The sequence below is a fragment of the Cavia porcellus genome, unplaced genomic scaffold, assembly GCF_034190915.1.
Source record: "Cavia porcellus strain 051 isolate PalLab524CR breed Dunkin Hartley unplaced genomic scaffold, mCavPor4.1 scaffold_24, whole genome shotgun sequence".
Classification (NCBI taxonomy): Eukaryota; Metazoa; Chordata; class Mammalia; order Rodentia; family Caviidae; genus Cavia; species Cavia porcellus.
In genome coordinates, this window is record NW_026947507.1 from 12384759 (window position 1) to 12399550 (window position 14792).

Consider the following 14792-nt stretch of genomic DNA (forward strand, 5'->3'; position numbering starts at 1 on the left):
ATTTAGACTGGCTTAGCTGCTCTTACCAGGTTTTAGTACCATCCTTTCTTTTTCTAAACTGTCTTTATAGAAGGCTGGTTTATTTTATGATTCACCTAGATACCCAAGTTTGTGATATGCCTGCCTTTATGATTTTGTTTTGTTTTGTTTTTTTGGTCCCAGGGATCAAACTCATGACCTTGTGCTTACCAGGCAAGCACTAGAGGTACTGATCTAAATCCCCAGCCCATGCCTCCCTTTATGATCTATAATTTTCTTTGAACTTGTCAGGTTGGTGTAAATTGATAGTACCCCTAGATTCTGTCATCACTTTACTATTTTTTTTTGTTTTGTTTTATAATGTTTCTCTTTATATCAACCAGATTTCTTGGTTTGGGAAAATTATGTAACACTATATTAACAAAAACAGCTTTTGGAAATTATTTTTAATCTTATATTTACATTTTACTCTTTTTCAGACACATTTTTGACATCATGGATCGGTTTGAAGACATGTCAGATGGTGAAGTGGACCATTCTTTCTTCGATAGTGACTTTGAAGAAGCAAAGAAATGTGAAAATAACTTAGCATTTGACAAGCAAAATGATGATTCTAAAGAGAGAATAGATGAGGATATAGAAAATGTGAGCTTGACATTTGGGGTACAAACAAAGGAAAATTATCTTACTGACAAGGGAAATGAAAGAAAAGTGAAAAATCTTCTAGATGAATACCCTGTAGAGAATGATACAGAAACCAGAAGTTCTTTATCATTGACCAATTCAAGATCAGAAGAATTGTGTGATGCTACAGCAGGACATAAAATACATTTGCCCATTCCAAATAGAATTCCCAGAATTGTAAAAGAAGGTGAGGATAATTACTACACAGACGGAGAGGAAAGCAGTGATGATGGAAAAAAGCATCATGTGAGGACCAAGTCAGCTAAACCATCTCATAACTTTAAAAAAAGCATGAATAAAAAATACTCCAAAGTTAGTTCTTCCTCTTCTTCGTTATCTTCCTCATCTTCAAGTTTAGGTACAGACTGTTCCGATACAGGACCTGATACCTCTAAATCTCATTCACGTCCATCATCAAGGAAACATTCAGTAGCCCATTTATCACCAAAACAGAAGTATAAATCAGGAACAAAATCAACAGGAACACAACCTTCAAGTTCTAAGCCAAAAATTGGTGATTACCCTGAGGAATCTGAAGATACTGTGACAGATGTGACACCTTTATCAACTCCAGACATCAGCCCTGTTCAGTCTTTTGAACTAGGCACGTCAAGTAACCAAAAAGCAAAAGTTAAAAGGCAGGAAAGTGTGAATCAAGGAGTCTATGAAGATGTCGAGGTTTTAAAAAATGATTCAAAATACTTGAAAACAGCCAAGAAAGGGAAGGAAAAACATGGGTCTAGTCTTACCCCAAAGTCACCAGTAGATTCCAATTCAGATCATAGGTGTAAGCAGAAAGTCTTACATGACACAATGGACCTGAATCATCTTTTAAAAGGTAATTTACTTTTTAAAAATGTGTATGTATGCCAGGTGTGATGGTGCACACTTGTTAGTCCCAGCACTCGGGAGACTGAGGCAGGAGGATCACTGGGAGTTTGAGGCCAGCTTGAACTGTATAATGAGATTTTCTCTGAAAAAAAAAAGGGTTTTTTTGTATATTTAAGTGTTTAATGCTATGAATTTGCACAGATTTTTGTAGTAGTAGATACCTTTTATTGTTTGAAATCATTGATATTTTGGTAACTTTGCCACGTATTCTCCTATAAAAATATCTGTAATATCATTTGCATTATTAGGTAACATACTGTATTGCAAAGCTAATTAGGACTAGAAGCTTCACACTTACTTAGTACCTTATACCCAAAATGGTTAGTACTCTCTTCTTCCAGCCATGGTGCAGTCTTTACCCACAGGCTCCTAGAAACACACACAATAATTTCCGTTACTTACCTCAGACATGACAGTGTCCAAAGAGAAACGGACTCTTTCTCTGACTCTTGGAATGCAGCCAGTTTGCACTTAGTGTCGTATAGAATTGGGTTATGGTCCATTCCTGAACCAGTCATTGGCAGAGGGAATGAGGTTATTCCCCCCAGTGGCCTTAACTGGCCACAGTTAAGGATGGGAGTCAGAAGCAGGAACATTAGTTAATGGCAAGTTAACTGTCCGTCAGAGCTTTCTAGACTTTAATATGCATGTAAGTTATTCTGGCATCTTAAAATGCAGATTCTTGGGGCTGGGGATTTAGCTCAGCGGCATAAGCGCCTGCCTCAAAAGCAAGCAGTCGTGTGTTTGATCCCTGGTACCGGTAAAAAATGAAAAAAGCCAAAAAGCCAAAAAAAAAAAAAAAAAAAAAAAAGCAGATTCTTATTTAGTAAAACTAGAATAGAGCCCAAACAGCTACACTGCTTTTTTTTCTTTTCTTTTTTATCTTTTTTTGTCTTTTTGGGACAGTGTCTCACTATGCAGTTCAGGCTGGCCTTGAGCTCACTTTGTAGCCCAGGCTGGTCTTGAACTCACAACAATCCTTCTGCCTCAGCCTCCCGGATGCTGGGATTATAGACATGAGCCACATGCCTGACTTTTTTGTTGTTGTTGTTATTGTTATCTTCAAACAGCTGCATTTCTTTTTTTCTTAATATGGAAAGCTTTATGAATTTATATGCTATCCTTGTGCAGGGGCCATGCTAATCTTCTCTGTATTGTTCCAATTTTAATGTATGTGCTGCCAAAGCAAGCACAAACAGCTGCATTTCTAACCAGCACTCAGTTGTTAGAAATAATCCTAAAAGCCATGCTCTGTATATTATGATGCTAAATTACTTTGTTCTATTTAAAATAAATACAGATGTTTCTTAGTATTCATTTCTAGTCAGTTTCTGAAGTTTAGTCAGATATAGCAAATCTGTGTACTTTTAAGTCTTAAATAGGAAACGTATTAATCATATCCCAGTTTCTCAATTTATAATTAAAATACATTGGAAAACTGGCAACACAGAGGCATGCTGAAATGTATAAGCAAGGTTCATTCATACTACAGCACAGTGGAGAGCCCTGTTCTGAGACACTTGTCAGTAAATGGTGCCCGGGGCTTTTTAAGGCACAAGGACAAAGGTGGCATTTTGCCAATTGCTGTGTCTGACATTGGAATCCATAATTTGACAATCTGCGAAGGATTCTTCATAATAAAATATATTAAACATTAATTCTGACTATTGGTCCACTACTTTAAGGATTATATCTATATATTTAAAAAAATCATTATTTATTTTCCATTTATACATTGGCTTTTTTCAGATCCAAGAATGTTTTCATAAATTTTTCTTGTTTTCTCCCATGTAACTAATCCGTGATGATAGAAGTGATTACACAGCCAGGCTTATGTTTATCTCTTCCAGCTTCTAATGACTAGTTTTTTTCTAGGCCCCCATTGGCTTACATTTTTTTCATAATCCTCATTTACTTGGAAGATACATTCACTTAATGTTGGGAAGATGATAATGACAATGTATAACACATTTAAAATTTTTTGAGGACAGTTTGTGATCCTGTTAGAGAAAAACTGAGGCAAGAAAGCAGGTGTAGTCTGCATTTTCTGAATTGGGACATTTTTACTGCATTATATACAGAGATACATCTAAAACGTTTATTGATTCTGGGCCGGGGATTTACCTCAGTGGCGTTAAGTGTTTGCCTGGCAAGTGCAAGTCATGGGTTCGATCCTCAGTACCTAAAAAGAAGAAAGAAAAGAAAAGAAAAAAATTCATTGATTCTGGCAGTGAGTTTGAGTGAGTAAAAATTTCATAAGTTTTGTAGTGGATATTAGGTAAGAATTCAGATAGTGAGGGATGCTTATGTAGCTAACAGTGTTAACATTTACTGGTTTAAAAGAACTTTCATTAAATATAAATTTGGACTATAAAACATTAAGCATATGAAATGAAGATTAATAAAACAATATAAAATTGAACATAGCAACAGAGACCATGGAATAAACAATGCTGAGTTGGTACTTATATAGCAAGATGGGGAGACTTCTGGGTATAAAAGCAAGCCAGTTAATTACTTCATTTGTAGATGAAATTGATGTACATTGCTAAGGTCTATTCTAAATTCAGAGTTCTAGGGTTCTGTGAGAACTGCTAAACAGGAAAATCAGTGCTTATTGTCATTGTTAGATATATCATTTTAAAGTAGACCCTGAAATATTAGTAATATTTCTAAACATTTAGCCTCTTTTATCTCATTTGGGAGACCGACTTGGGGAGCTTCTCGTGCCCACTCCAAACTTGTCTTTGCTATGTAAATGTTAAAGTAAGCTTGGAGTTAGATCTTTAACCTTGAGCTGTATAAATTCTTGAATGGGTAAAAAGGGTCTTAAAATCTGTAATAGTAGCGCCAAGCCTGGTGGCACATGCCTGTAATCCCAGTACCCGAGGCCTGAGAAAGGAAGGATTAGTAATGCAAGGCCAGCCTAGGCTACATAGGTAGACCCTGTCTCAAATCAAACAAGAATAGAAAACAAGTTTTAAATCAGGTTATGGCATGAGTCTTCTATATTGGAGAGTATTAATTTGAAGGTCTTATTTCATACTTTGTATATACAATATCAAGTCACTTGGGGAGAATCTGAAAGGGAAAAATAGAGATGTTAGAAATGTGTCGTCTCAAAGTGTACTACACAGGCTGTGTATGAAATAATCACTAACGGATGCTTTGGGAGAAAAAAACAAGTGTAAAAGAAAGAAATGGAACCGAGAAAGCCATGATGAGCAGGGAACCTGATTGCATTTTTTTACTAAGGTGATACCAGCATGGGAGAGCATGAAGTGATGGGACTTGTGCAAGGGGAAGACCCAGGGCCTGGTAGACCCTGTAAGAAAAGGGATACTGCTGGGCATTTTGCAGCATGTACCAGTGACCTCTACATTGTGGGAGGCTGAGGCAAGAGGGTTGCAAGTTCAAGCCCAGCCTGGGTAATTGAGCAATTTAGTGACACTGTGTCTCAAATTTTAAAAAGAAAAAAGGGCTGAGAATATACCTCAATGTACCTGAGGCGGGGTGAAGGAATGACTGACCTGAAATCGGTTTAGCAATCCTAACTACCAAACCTTTAAGAAAAGCAAAAGTCATCAGAGGCCTTACTCTCATGGTAAAGAATGTAACACTTAAAGCTTACAGGAACAAATTCAGTGATTTTAAGGGGGATTTGTAAAGACAAAACCTTGACTATCTCTAAATTTGGCTTGCTTTTTACATTTTCTGATACAAGTGGAGTAATTTGACAGTGACAGCACAGCAGTGCAGGAGCAGCTGTGAACACCCACAGGGCTTCTCTTAAGCCATCCATTAAAGCCATCCATTAATGTTTTTGTCTCATAAAATTTCTATATTACTATATACTCAGTTTATTGTAGATGAATGAATAAATATCTAAATTCTTAATTTCTAGTATGGTAAATAACAATATATTTATGTAACCTATATAATTATTCTTTTGAGGTCCTCAACCTGTAGAAGTATAAAGGAATCTTGAGGCCAGAAAGTTCAAGAAATTTTGGAAGAATGGAACTAGAATACATGTGTGTAATATTTAAAGTACTTCAAAACTTTAGAGAATATTTTAGGAAAAAAAATTTTTTTTTGTCTTTTTTCGGAGGAAAATTTTTTTAACTTAATCTTCTAAAACAGGAAAAAAATTTTAAAAAGAACTTTTTCTAAATATAAGGAGAGAAAAAAAGAAGAAATGTAAGATTGTAAGGGGGGAAAAAGCCAAATGAATAGTTAAAACTCACCAGAAGACACTATCACTGTATTGAAAATAAAACCAGGAATATTGTGTATCCTTAGAGATGAAGGAAGTTGTGACATATGCTACACTGTGAATGAACCTCCAAGAAATTATGCTATGTGAAATAAACTACTCTCAGAACAGACAAATACTGTATAATTCCACTTATATAAGGTTCTTAGGGTAATTCTGATTAAACAGAAAGTAGAGTTATGATTCCCAGGGCTTGGAGAAAGAGGAGATAGAGATTTTCCCCTTTCAATAGGTAGAGCGTTTCAGCTTTCCAGAGATAGTTGATGGTGATGGCTGCAGAACCTTTTGAAGGTACATAACAGCACACTGAACTGTGTATATAAAGTTAAGATGGTAATCACCTTGTATTTTACCATAATTAAAGTAAACAGAAAGGAAATACTAGCTCTTTATGATAAGACTTCTGTTGTGCTAATATAGGTGTTCAGATACCAAAAGAAAAGAGCAAAAACAAAATCCAACCTAAAAAGACACTTAAAATGATATAGGAAAAATGAAAAGTAAAAGCTTAAATAAAGATACACCAGATATATCTCCATTTAAAAGGAGCAAATAGAAGTATCAGGTTCTACTGGTATACAAAATAGAATTTAAGATACAGAAAGTCCTTAAAGAGAAGATACAAGGATGTTTCTGTTAGTAAATGGGCCAGGTATACCAAAAACATGTAGCAGTCATTGATTTTGAACTTATGATAAGAGCAAGCAGAATCAGGCAGTAAAATTGATGAAGGTCTAACCATCAAGGAAGACTGATAATCAGATGAAAAAGCAGAAAAACTTAACTCTCTGCTTGTGGGCAGTTCTTGTCCCACAAGTATTCTATCTGACAGTGTTGGGTTTTTTTTTTTTTTTTTCCCTTCCCTCTTTTACCCTCCTCTCCTTTCTCCTAACCCCTTGTTCCCCCCCCCCCTCTTCCTTCTCCTTCCTTTGTGGATTGAATCCAAAGCCTTAGGCAATCTCGCCCATCACTCTAATACTGAGCTACATCCCCAGGTGTCCTAGTCACTTAGACACAATACTCATAACTTAGAGGAGAGGTTTATTTTGATTCCTGGTTTTTAGAGGATTCAGTCCATAGGCTGCTGACTGCAAGGCAGGAAGGGCATAGGGAAAGGGTGTGGCAGAGGCAAGTGTTCATATCATGGTGATGAGGAAGCAGGGCGAGAAGGGAAGATCTGGGAAGGGAGATCTACCCTCCCATGTCACACCCCCAGTGACTTCTGAACACATGAGGCATTCTAAATCTAAACCATAACACCAGCCCTTGTCACAATATTTATTTAAAACGTGATAAAATCGTTACTCTTTCTATATAACAAATGACACCATCACTTAAAAGATTAAAAAGTGAGGTGGCTCCCATGGCTTAGGACTGGAATCACATGAATGCTTAATTACTCACGTGTCAGGTGCCTGAGATTAGGACAAATGGAAGATGAGGGCTGTTAACAGGAAGGCCCACATATGATCTGCCTCTCCTTGTGGCCTGGCCTCTTCACACATGGCCTGGCTTCCTCCTTATGGCAGCTGCAGGGTATCTTACATAGTAGCTCAAGGTTCTAAGCATAAGCGTTCCAGGAAACAATACAGGAATCTCACTGCCTTTTGTGACCTAGCCTTTGAAGTCACATAGCATCATTCCTTACACATCATTGGTTGAAATGCTCATAATGCTTCCAGGTTTAAAAGTGGAGATCCTGCCTTTATAATGGGAGGAATGTCAGTTAATTTGTAGACATCTTAATATCTCTTCTGTCCTATTTCTGATCTTCATTTACTTATGTTCCTGCCATATTCAAAACAGTATTCCCCCTTTTCCAAAGATGTCGCCAGCCTCAAGATCTAGGACATAAATCAGCTCTAGCTGAGATTCCTCACAGGTGAATTTTCAGGTACAGTTCTTCCAGTGTTTTGAGAATCTTCTCTTGGGAGACACGAGAGACAAATAGTAGTTTTAATACTAAACCCCATAAGTCCTGGCTGTTTTGTATTGTTTATAAATTTTGCTTGAAAGCTGATGAATTTTTTTTAACCTCTCTCTCTATTCTATCTTCTTACTGTTGATAAAATTAATACTTTCAGGCTGGCTGTGGTGGCACATGCCATAATCTCAGTACTTGGGAGGTTGAGGCATGAGGATCACTGAGTTTGAGGCCAGGCTGGGCTACATAATGAGTTCAGAGCTAGCCTAAACTATATAATAAGACTGTTCTTTAAAAAAGAAAGAAAGAAAGAAAATTAGTACATTCAGTGGTTCTGTTGGCAGTCTTTATTTGATCCATCAATGCAGAAGGAATTTTTGCCATTTTCCTTGTCGTCACAGTCAACAATGTTGTTAAACAGTGTGCCACTGTCCTCTCACATCATCAGCAGTCTTCTTTCTCCAGGATCTTCAGCAGTACTTGCTGCCAGGTCTTCAGCTAGTGCCATATATTTTAGGCTTTTTTCAGTAACACTCTACTTCCTGGTACCAAAGTTTTGCTAACTTTTTTACTGTTTTACTTATACTATTTACTTACTGTTACTCTGTTACTGCCACAAAACTTGTGTAAAGCGACAGTCTTAGATGACTGGAATCAAAGTGCCTGTACCTGGCCCCTTTGTGTGAGTTGGCTTCTTCACAGTGTGGCAGCCTCATGGTGATCATACCTGACTGATGGCTCAGTGCTCCAAGCAGCAGTTTTCCAGCAAACAGAGTGGGGAGGGGTTGCATCTCCTATTATTACCTAGCTGTGAAAGTCATGTATCATTTTGGCTGTACCCTGCAGTTACAAGCCTGCCTACCCAAATTCAAAAGAAGGGAACGTGAAGAATGTCACAGAATTTCTCATCTAGCAAGTTGTTAATAAAGAAGGCAAAGAAATTTGGTAAATTTAGTTATTGCTTTGAATTATGACCTTTGATACAACTGTTGGACTTTTAATCTTTAAAAACAATTTACAGAGCACATGCCATTGTTATTTAATAGGGGTAATATGACTTCAAGATGAATTTTTTTAAAAGAACTAATATTAATAAAGACTTATTTGGGACAAAAGTATCACATTTTTAAAATACTATGTGTATATTAACTTTATTAACTTAAAGTAAAGCTGATTCTCTAGTAAAAAATGTTAAATGGTTCATGAAGTGACTAATGAAAGTAGACTGAAGCATCTATGAAGAGTTTGGCATAATTGTTTCACTAAGCATAATTAGGGACAAGCAGTATTTCTAGATATATAAATTTAAATATATGGATATAAATACATCTGTATCCCTGAAAGTTTATTCAAGTTGCATCATTTTTCAGATGATCTTTGGGAAAAAACATGGGTCATATATTTCTGATTGCCAATTACACATATAACGTACATAGCATTTTGCTAAAGAGTATCAATGTAGCCACTTTAAAAAAATATAATAGTAATACTTGCTATTAGTATATAAGCATTCCATATATGTATTTTCAACAATGAGAGCTATTGAATGCTAGGTTTGTGTTTGTGTTTAGCTGAGTTAGATTAACTTTTTTAAAAGTTTGCTACTCTGTTTTAGAACTGTAAAAATTTCTTTAGGAAAAATAGCTCAGTTTTCTTTAGAATTACATTTTAAAGAGTTTGCTACATAAGTAAATTATGCTTAGAAACCTTATTCTACGAAATTGTCTCTTAGAAGCAAGATAATTTCATATACACAGCGCATCTGTATCTTTCTAAATGTATTCTCATTAATTTCTTCGTTTTTCCTATAGAGTGTGTATGTTTATTGTAATTTTTGTAATCTTGGTTAGTTTTAGAATTAAATGTGGGTAGGTTGGGGCTGGGGATTTAGCTCAGCGGCATATGCACCTGCCTTGCAAGCAGGCAATCGTGAGTTCGATCCCTGGTACCGATAAAAATGAAAAAGACCAAAAAAAAACAAGTGGGTAATTTAAATTACTATTTCTGTTGCCTTCTCCAGATGATTTAACTTTTATGCAACTGTACCTGTTTTTAATTGTGGGTTAAAAATACCCCTTCACTTTATAGTACCATACTTGTAACAGTGTAAAATGCCAAGTATGTAAAAGAAATAACAAAGATAATCCAGGGAAGCCAAGTACGGTGACATGGGTTTATAATCCTGGGAGACTGTGGCAAGAAGATTGCAAGTTTGACCCCAGCACCAGAAATGTAGCAAGACCTTGTCTCAAAATAAGAAATAAAAAGGACTGGGGATGTTGCAAAATTCAAAGGTTTGGGTTCAGTCTCCAGTAACATCAAGTTGGGGGTGGTGGGTAGCGGTGAGAGGGAAGGATAGTTTAAGGAAAACAAATAATAATTACTTCTAAAACTAGTATATAACACCCGAAACAAAATCAGTGTGCCTTTTTGTTAATCTGATACAGTGTATTCAGTATGTTGGTACATACTGAACTGGAAACATTCAGCAAGTTGTGTGTTTTTAGAGGCTTTTCCCAAGTGCTTACTGAAAATCATTATAATATAGAAATAAGAACTTGAGCATTTTGATAAATATTCACTTATAGTATGCAAGTACTTATAGTATGATACTCATTTATAGTATGTAAACTTTTTCTTGGTTTAAAATACCCTTTTATATAATGTATCTATGTTATATTTAAGAAAAAAATTGATTTTTACAATAGGGATATTTGTTTTAATGATAATATTATGATCCATAAAGCTTGTATATTTTACGGTTGGTAGTTTAAAAATATTCAGTTTCTTTGCTATTGCTGAATTCAGTCATTGCTGAGTTATTTTTTTTTGAAGTATGTCTTTAACAAAAACTATCTAAATTATTATACTAGCAATCCAGAAGTTTCTAAACTCCCCAGCTATTAAACTGCCATACGGAATCATAGACATGATAAAAGTATTTTCTATAAATTATACCTATTAGAAGTATATTACCTCATACCTTTATTATTTCAGCTATTTTTTATTTTCTGTGCTACTTTTAAGCATAAAACTCTAAACCATGTTTTTTTTCCTATACAATTGTAATCTGAAAGTCATCAGCATTATTTCATACATACTCTTTCATGAATTAATATAGTTTATATTTTTAAGGGTTAAAGCATGTTACCATTAGAGTTACTATGTTTAGCTGTTTTCACTTTTTGTTGTTGTTCTATAGCTTTTCTGCAATTAGATAAAAAGGAACCACAAAAACATCACTTTGATCAGCCTTCAGTAGTACCTAGGAAAAACTACTCTTTCACAAGAGAAGAGGTGAGACAGATTGATCGGGAAAATCAGAGACTTTTAAAAGAACTGTCAAGACAGGCTGAAAAACCAGGAAACAAAAGTGCAATTCCCAAAAGACTGAGTGGTCATCCCCCTAAGTTATATCATAGTGCTCTGAACAGACAGAGGGAGCAACAAAGGATTGAAAGAGAAAATTTGGTAAGTAATTATCTGTCAAAGGAAATGCATTTGTACTGGTTCTTTTTTTGGTACCAGGGATCCAACTCACCACCTTGCACTTTCCAGGTAAGTACTTGTGCCACTGAGCTAAATCCCCGGCCTGCCTGTACTGGTTCTTAAATACAGCTCACAGCGACCCTAAATACAGCCGAATCAAACCGAATTACATAAAAGCACTTGTTAGAGATGTATTGAGGAAGTACATAATGAGCAGTGGATCTGGAAGGTACGATGTGTCATTTATCTGGCAAACTGTATTAAAAGACCATTAAAGGAAAATATTAAGAGTCCTAGTATTTATTTGACTAGAACTATTGAATTGCTACATTAGTATAGGAATCCAAGAATCAGATGTAGTATATCTTTTGTGAAGTATTCAATCATTAGCTAAATTTTTGTCACTGTATTACTTCGTAGAAAGCTAAAAAAATTACATATTTATTTTAAAGGGTCAAATTTAGTAGTCTACTTGAATACATGAAACATAATTATACTTTGATATTCTAAAAGAATGACTGTTGAAAATCTTAGTATTTAATACTGTTATGATAACATATCCTTCTTAAAATTTGGTCAAAATAATTGCTTATGTTCATTGAGTTCTGACTGAACACCAGGCATTTTTCTAACTATCTTCTAAATAATTTGCTTATTGAATCCCAACAGTTGTTTGAGTTAGGTACTGCTTTTAATTCACATCTTACAGATGAAAAAAACCTGAGGCCCAATTGTTCATGGGCACAGAGCTAGTAGTAAGCAACTGAACTAACATCCTAAACCCAGGAAGTCTCTGAAGTTAATTGTCTTAAACTAAAATTAGACTTTTAATGAAAATGTAAATTCATCACTAAAGTAATTTTTAAGGCTGTTATAAGTACTAAGACACTTTCCAAAATTAATCTTTCTTGTGTGTCATTGTAGTCTGCTTCTGTTTAACTTAACAGCTGTTTTAGAAATTTCATTATCATCACTAACCCCAAAAACTAATCTTAACCCCTTCAAAAGAGTTACCGAGCATTTGAATAGCAATAAAGCAGGTTGAAATGAGATTCGTGGGTGATGAGCTCCGCATTGGCTTTCAGCACATCATGTTAACGATATGCAGGATTCATGTTTTATAAAAATACGGCATTATTGTATTCACAAACATTTGGATTTATATTCTCTCACTTAACTGCGATCTGTTGTATTTAATAAGCAATTACAAAATGCCTGTTTTATACATGTTAGGTTATTTAATTCTCACAGGAACCTTATAACCTATGGTTTTATGGTAAAAAATGAGACACTGAGTGAACACAGGGAATTGCTAAAGGTCAAAGAGCCATCAGGTGTGAAGTCCAGGTTGCCTGTCTTGTTTAACTTTTTTTTTTTTTTTAATTTTTTATTTAAGGAGAAAAGAAAAAAAAACAGTGAAGGGGTACAAGTTATACATATTTACAGAAGAAAAAAATGCGCAGTAGGAAATCACTAGTTAATGGATTACATATTGTCATCTTAGAAATAATCGTTCAAGTCACAAAATTAAAGCTTGTAGAATGGACATTCCAACAATGATACTGCAAACAGTTCTGTTCAATGATCCAATAAAACTGTGATATCATTTTCTATCTTATACACTTAAATATACATGCAGTTATATAGTTTAGAGCACTTTCTTTTCCTCTCTTTTGTACAATGACTATTACACATTTTGGGTTTCATTGCTCCCACGGTTCTTATTGCTTTTTTGGAAGAGAGTAAAACCAAATGTGACATAACAGAACAGAATCGGTCAAGTCAAAAGGGTGGACATAATAGATAATATAAAACCATAATACAAGGTGATCAACAATGGTTACCATAATGCCTCCCGCTATCTCTAATAGAATTGCCTATATCATTAGTTGTAATACAATTGAACAAAACAGTAAAGAACAAAACCGACAAAACCAAAACATTGGAGACATTGTAGGTCTTCAAAAGTAGATAAAAGTCAACGAGAATGGGCATTATAATGAATCTCATTATCTTCTCAGCTGATGCCTAAACTTTCGAACCTGATACTATCCAGCAAAACAGAATAGAGGAACCTCAGTCAAAAACAAGATGGTGAGAGTAATACAGGGCTTCAAATCGAGATAATAGAAAGTCAAAGTGGGTTACTATATTATATCCTGCTATTTTTTCCCTTTAATTAAATGGATAAAAATAAAAAAAGTAAATAATGGGGTGGAGATTGAGAAAAAAGAGTGCATAACAGCGAAACAGGGCAGATCAAAACATAACCATTTAAGCAGAATAGTGTTTCACCACCAGATAATTCCGACCCAAAAGTAGTTACCATATTGACTCTTTCCTTGAAGTCCTTGAGTACAACTTTGTATACTGTAGCATTGAGTATATCAAAACAATGTAAAACCATTTAAGAGAATGACAGCATTATAGAGTATTTAGAATCGACTAACAGAAAATGAACAATGGTTTCTGTATATTCTCCTTGTCTTTAAAAGGTTTTTGCTTATACTATCGTACATAATAAAATCCAATAAGATACAACCTGTTTAGACCATTGGAGACAGAAGAACAAAAGCTAGATGAGACTTCAAAACAAGATGGTACTAAATCAGTATTACCTATTAAGATGTCATTTTCTCCAAAATAGCTGTTCCTATCATCCAATCTTCTCTGTCTCATTTCTGTTGAGCTCTTTTTCTGTCAGTAGCTGTCAGTTTGTCTTCTTCATTTTGTTCTCTGCTCCATTCATTGTGGCCTCCCCGCCACTATTTCTGGGTTCTTTGTATTTTTCTTTTTTTAGAATATCCTGCAATACTTTCTGTAGGGTTGAATTGGTGGTTGCAAATTCCCCCAGTTCCTCTTTATCCTGGAAGGACCTTGTTTTTCCATCAATTTCCAGGGACAGTTGTGCAGGATATCTCAATCTTGGCTGGAGATTATTATCTTTCAAAGCTTGAATTATTTCCCCCCATGCTCTTCGTGATTTGATGGTTTGTGCAGAGAAATCTGCTGTAATTCTGATGGGTGTTCCCTTGTAAGTGGTCTGTTTCTTGTCTCTTACAGCTTTTAATATTCTGTTCTTGTATTGAATTTCTGGAATTTTTATTATTATATGCCTGGGTGTTTCTCTGTTAGGGTTGTAGGTAGCTGGGGTCCTGTATGCCTCATACATCTGAGTATCTTTACCTTTTGCTAAATTAGGAAAATTCTCCTGGATTATTTCTGTGAGTAGCTTTTGTAGTTCACTTGTTTGTGTCCCTACTTCTTCTTTTATGTTCTTAATCCTTAAGTTATGGCTCCTCTTATCATCTTCTTGTCTTTGTATTATTGCTGTTTGTTTCTTTGTTATTTTTAAGAAGTTTTTCATTTCATTCTCCCATATTACAAGTCTGCCCTGAAGTTCAGATAGTCTGTCCTTAGTTTCTTTCAAGCTGTTATGCCAGTCTTGGATAGACTTCTTAATTTCTTGATAGTCCCTTTGAACCTGCTTCACATACTCTATGCTTTCTCTGTTTTCTCCATCAAGCAATTCTCCCCTCTTTTTCTGTT

At 35.2% G+C, this 14792-nt stretch overlaps 1 protein-coding gene, 1 long non-coding RNA gene and 1 other non-coding gene across 7 annotated transcripts in view; 1 reads left to right on the forward strand and 2 right to left on the reverse strand.

The window, feature by feature from the left end:
* Positions 1-14792, forward strand: part of Cfap97 (cilia and flagella associated protein 97) — a 42167-nt gene that overhangs the window by 9057 nt on the left and 18318 nt on the right. For all 5 annotated transcript variants that reach the window (XM_003469192.5, XM_013151660.3, XM_005003382.3 and 2 more), the window contains 2 exons: positions 459-1501; positions 10957-11225. In XM_003469192.5, the coding sequence (XP_003469240.1) occupies positions 475-1501; positions 10957-11225 (1296 nt within the window). In that variant the 5' untranslated portion in view covers positions 459-474. The remainder of the gene's footprint in view (positions 1-458; positions 1502-10956; positions 11226-14792) is intronic.
* Positions 1853-7423, reverse strand: LOC134472662 (uncharacterized). Its single transcript, XR_010042569.1, has 3 exons — positions 7235-7423; positions 3679-3736; positions 1853-1923 (listed from the first exon to the last, which is right to left on the reverse strand). It is a non-coding gene; the product is annotated as an uncharacterized LOC134472662 (long non-coding RNA).
* On the reverse strand, positions 2641-2747 carry LOC111756615 (U6 spliceosomal RNA). Its single transcript, XR_002791046.1, has one exon. It is a non-coding gene; the product is annotated as a U6 spliceosomal RNA (small nuclear RNA).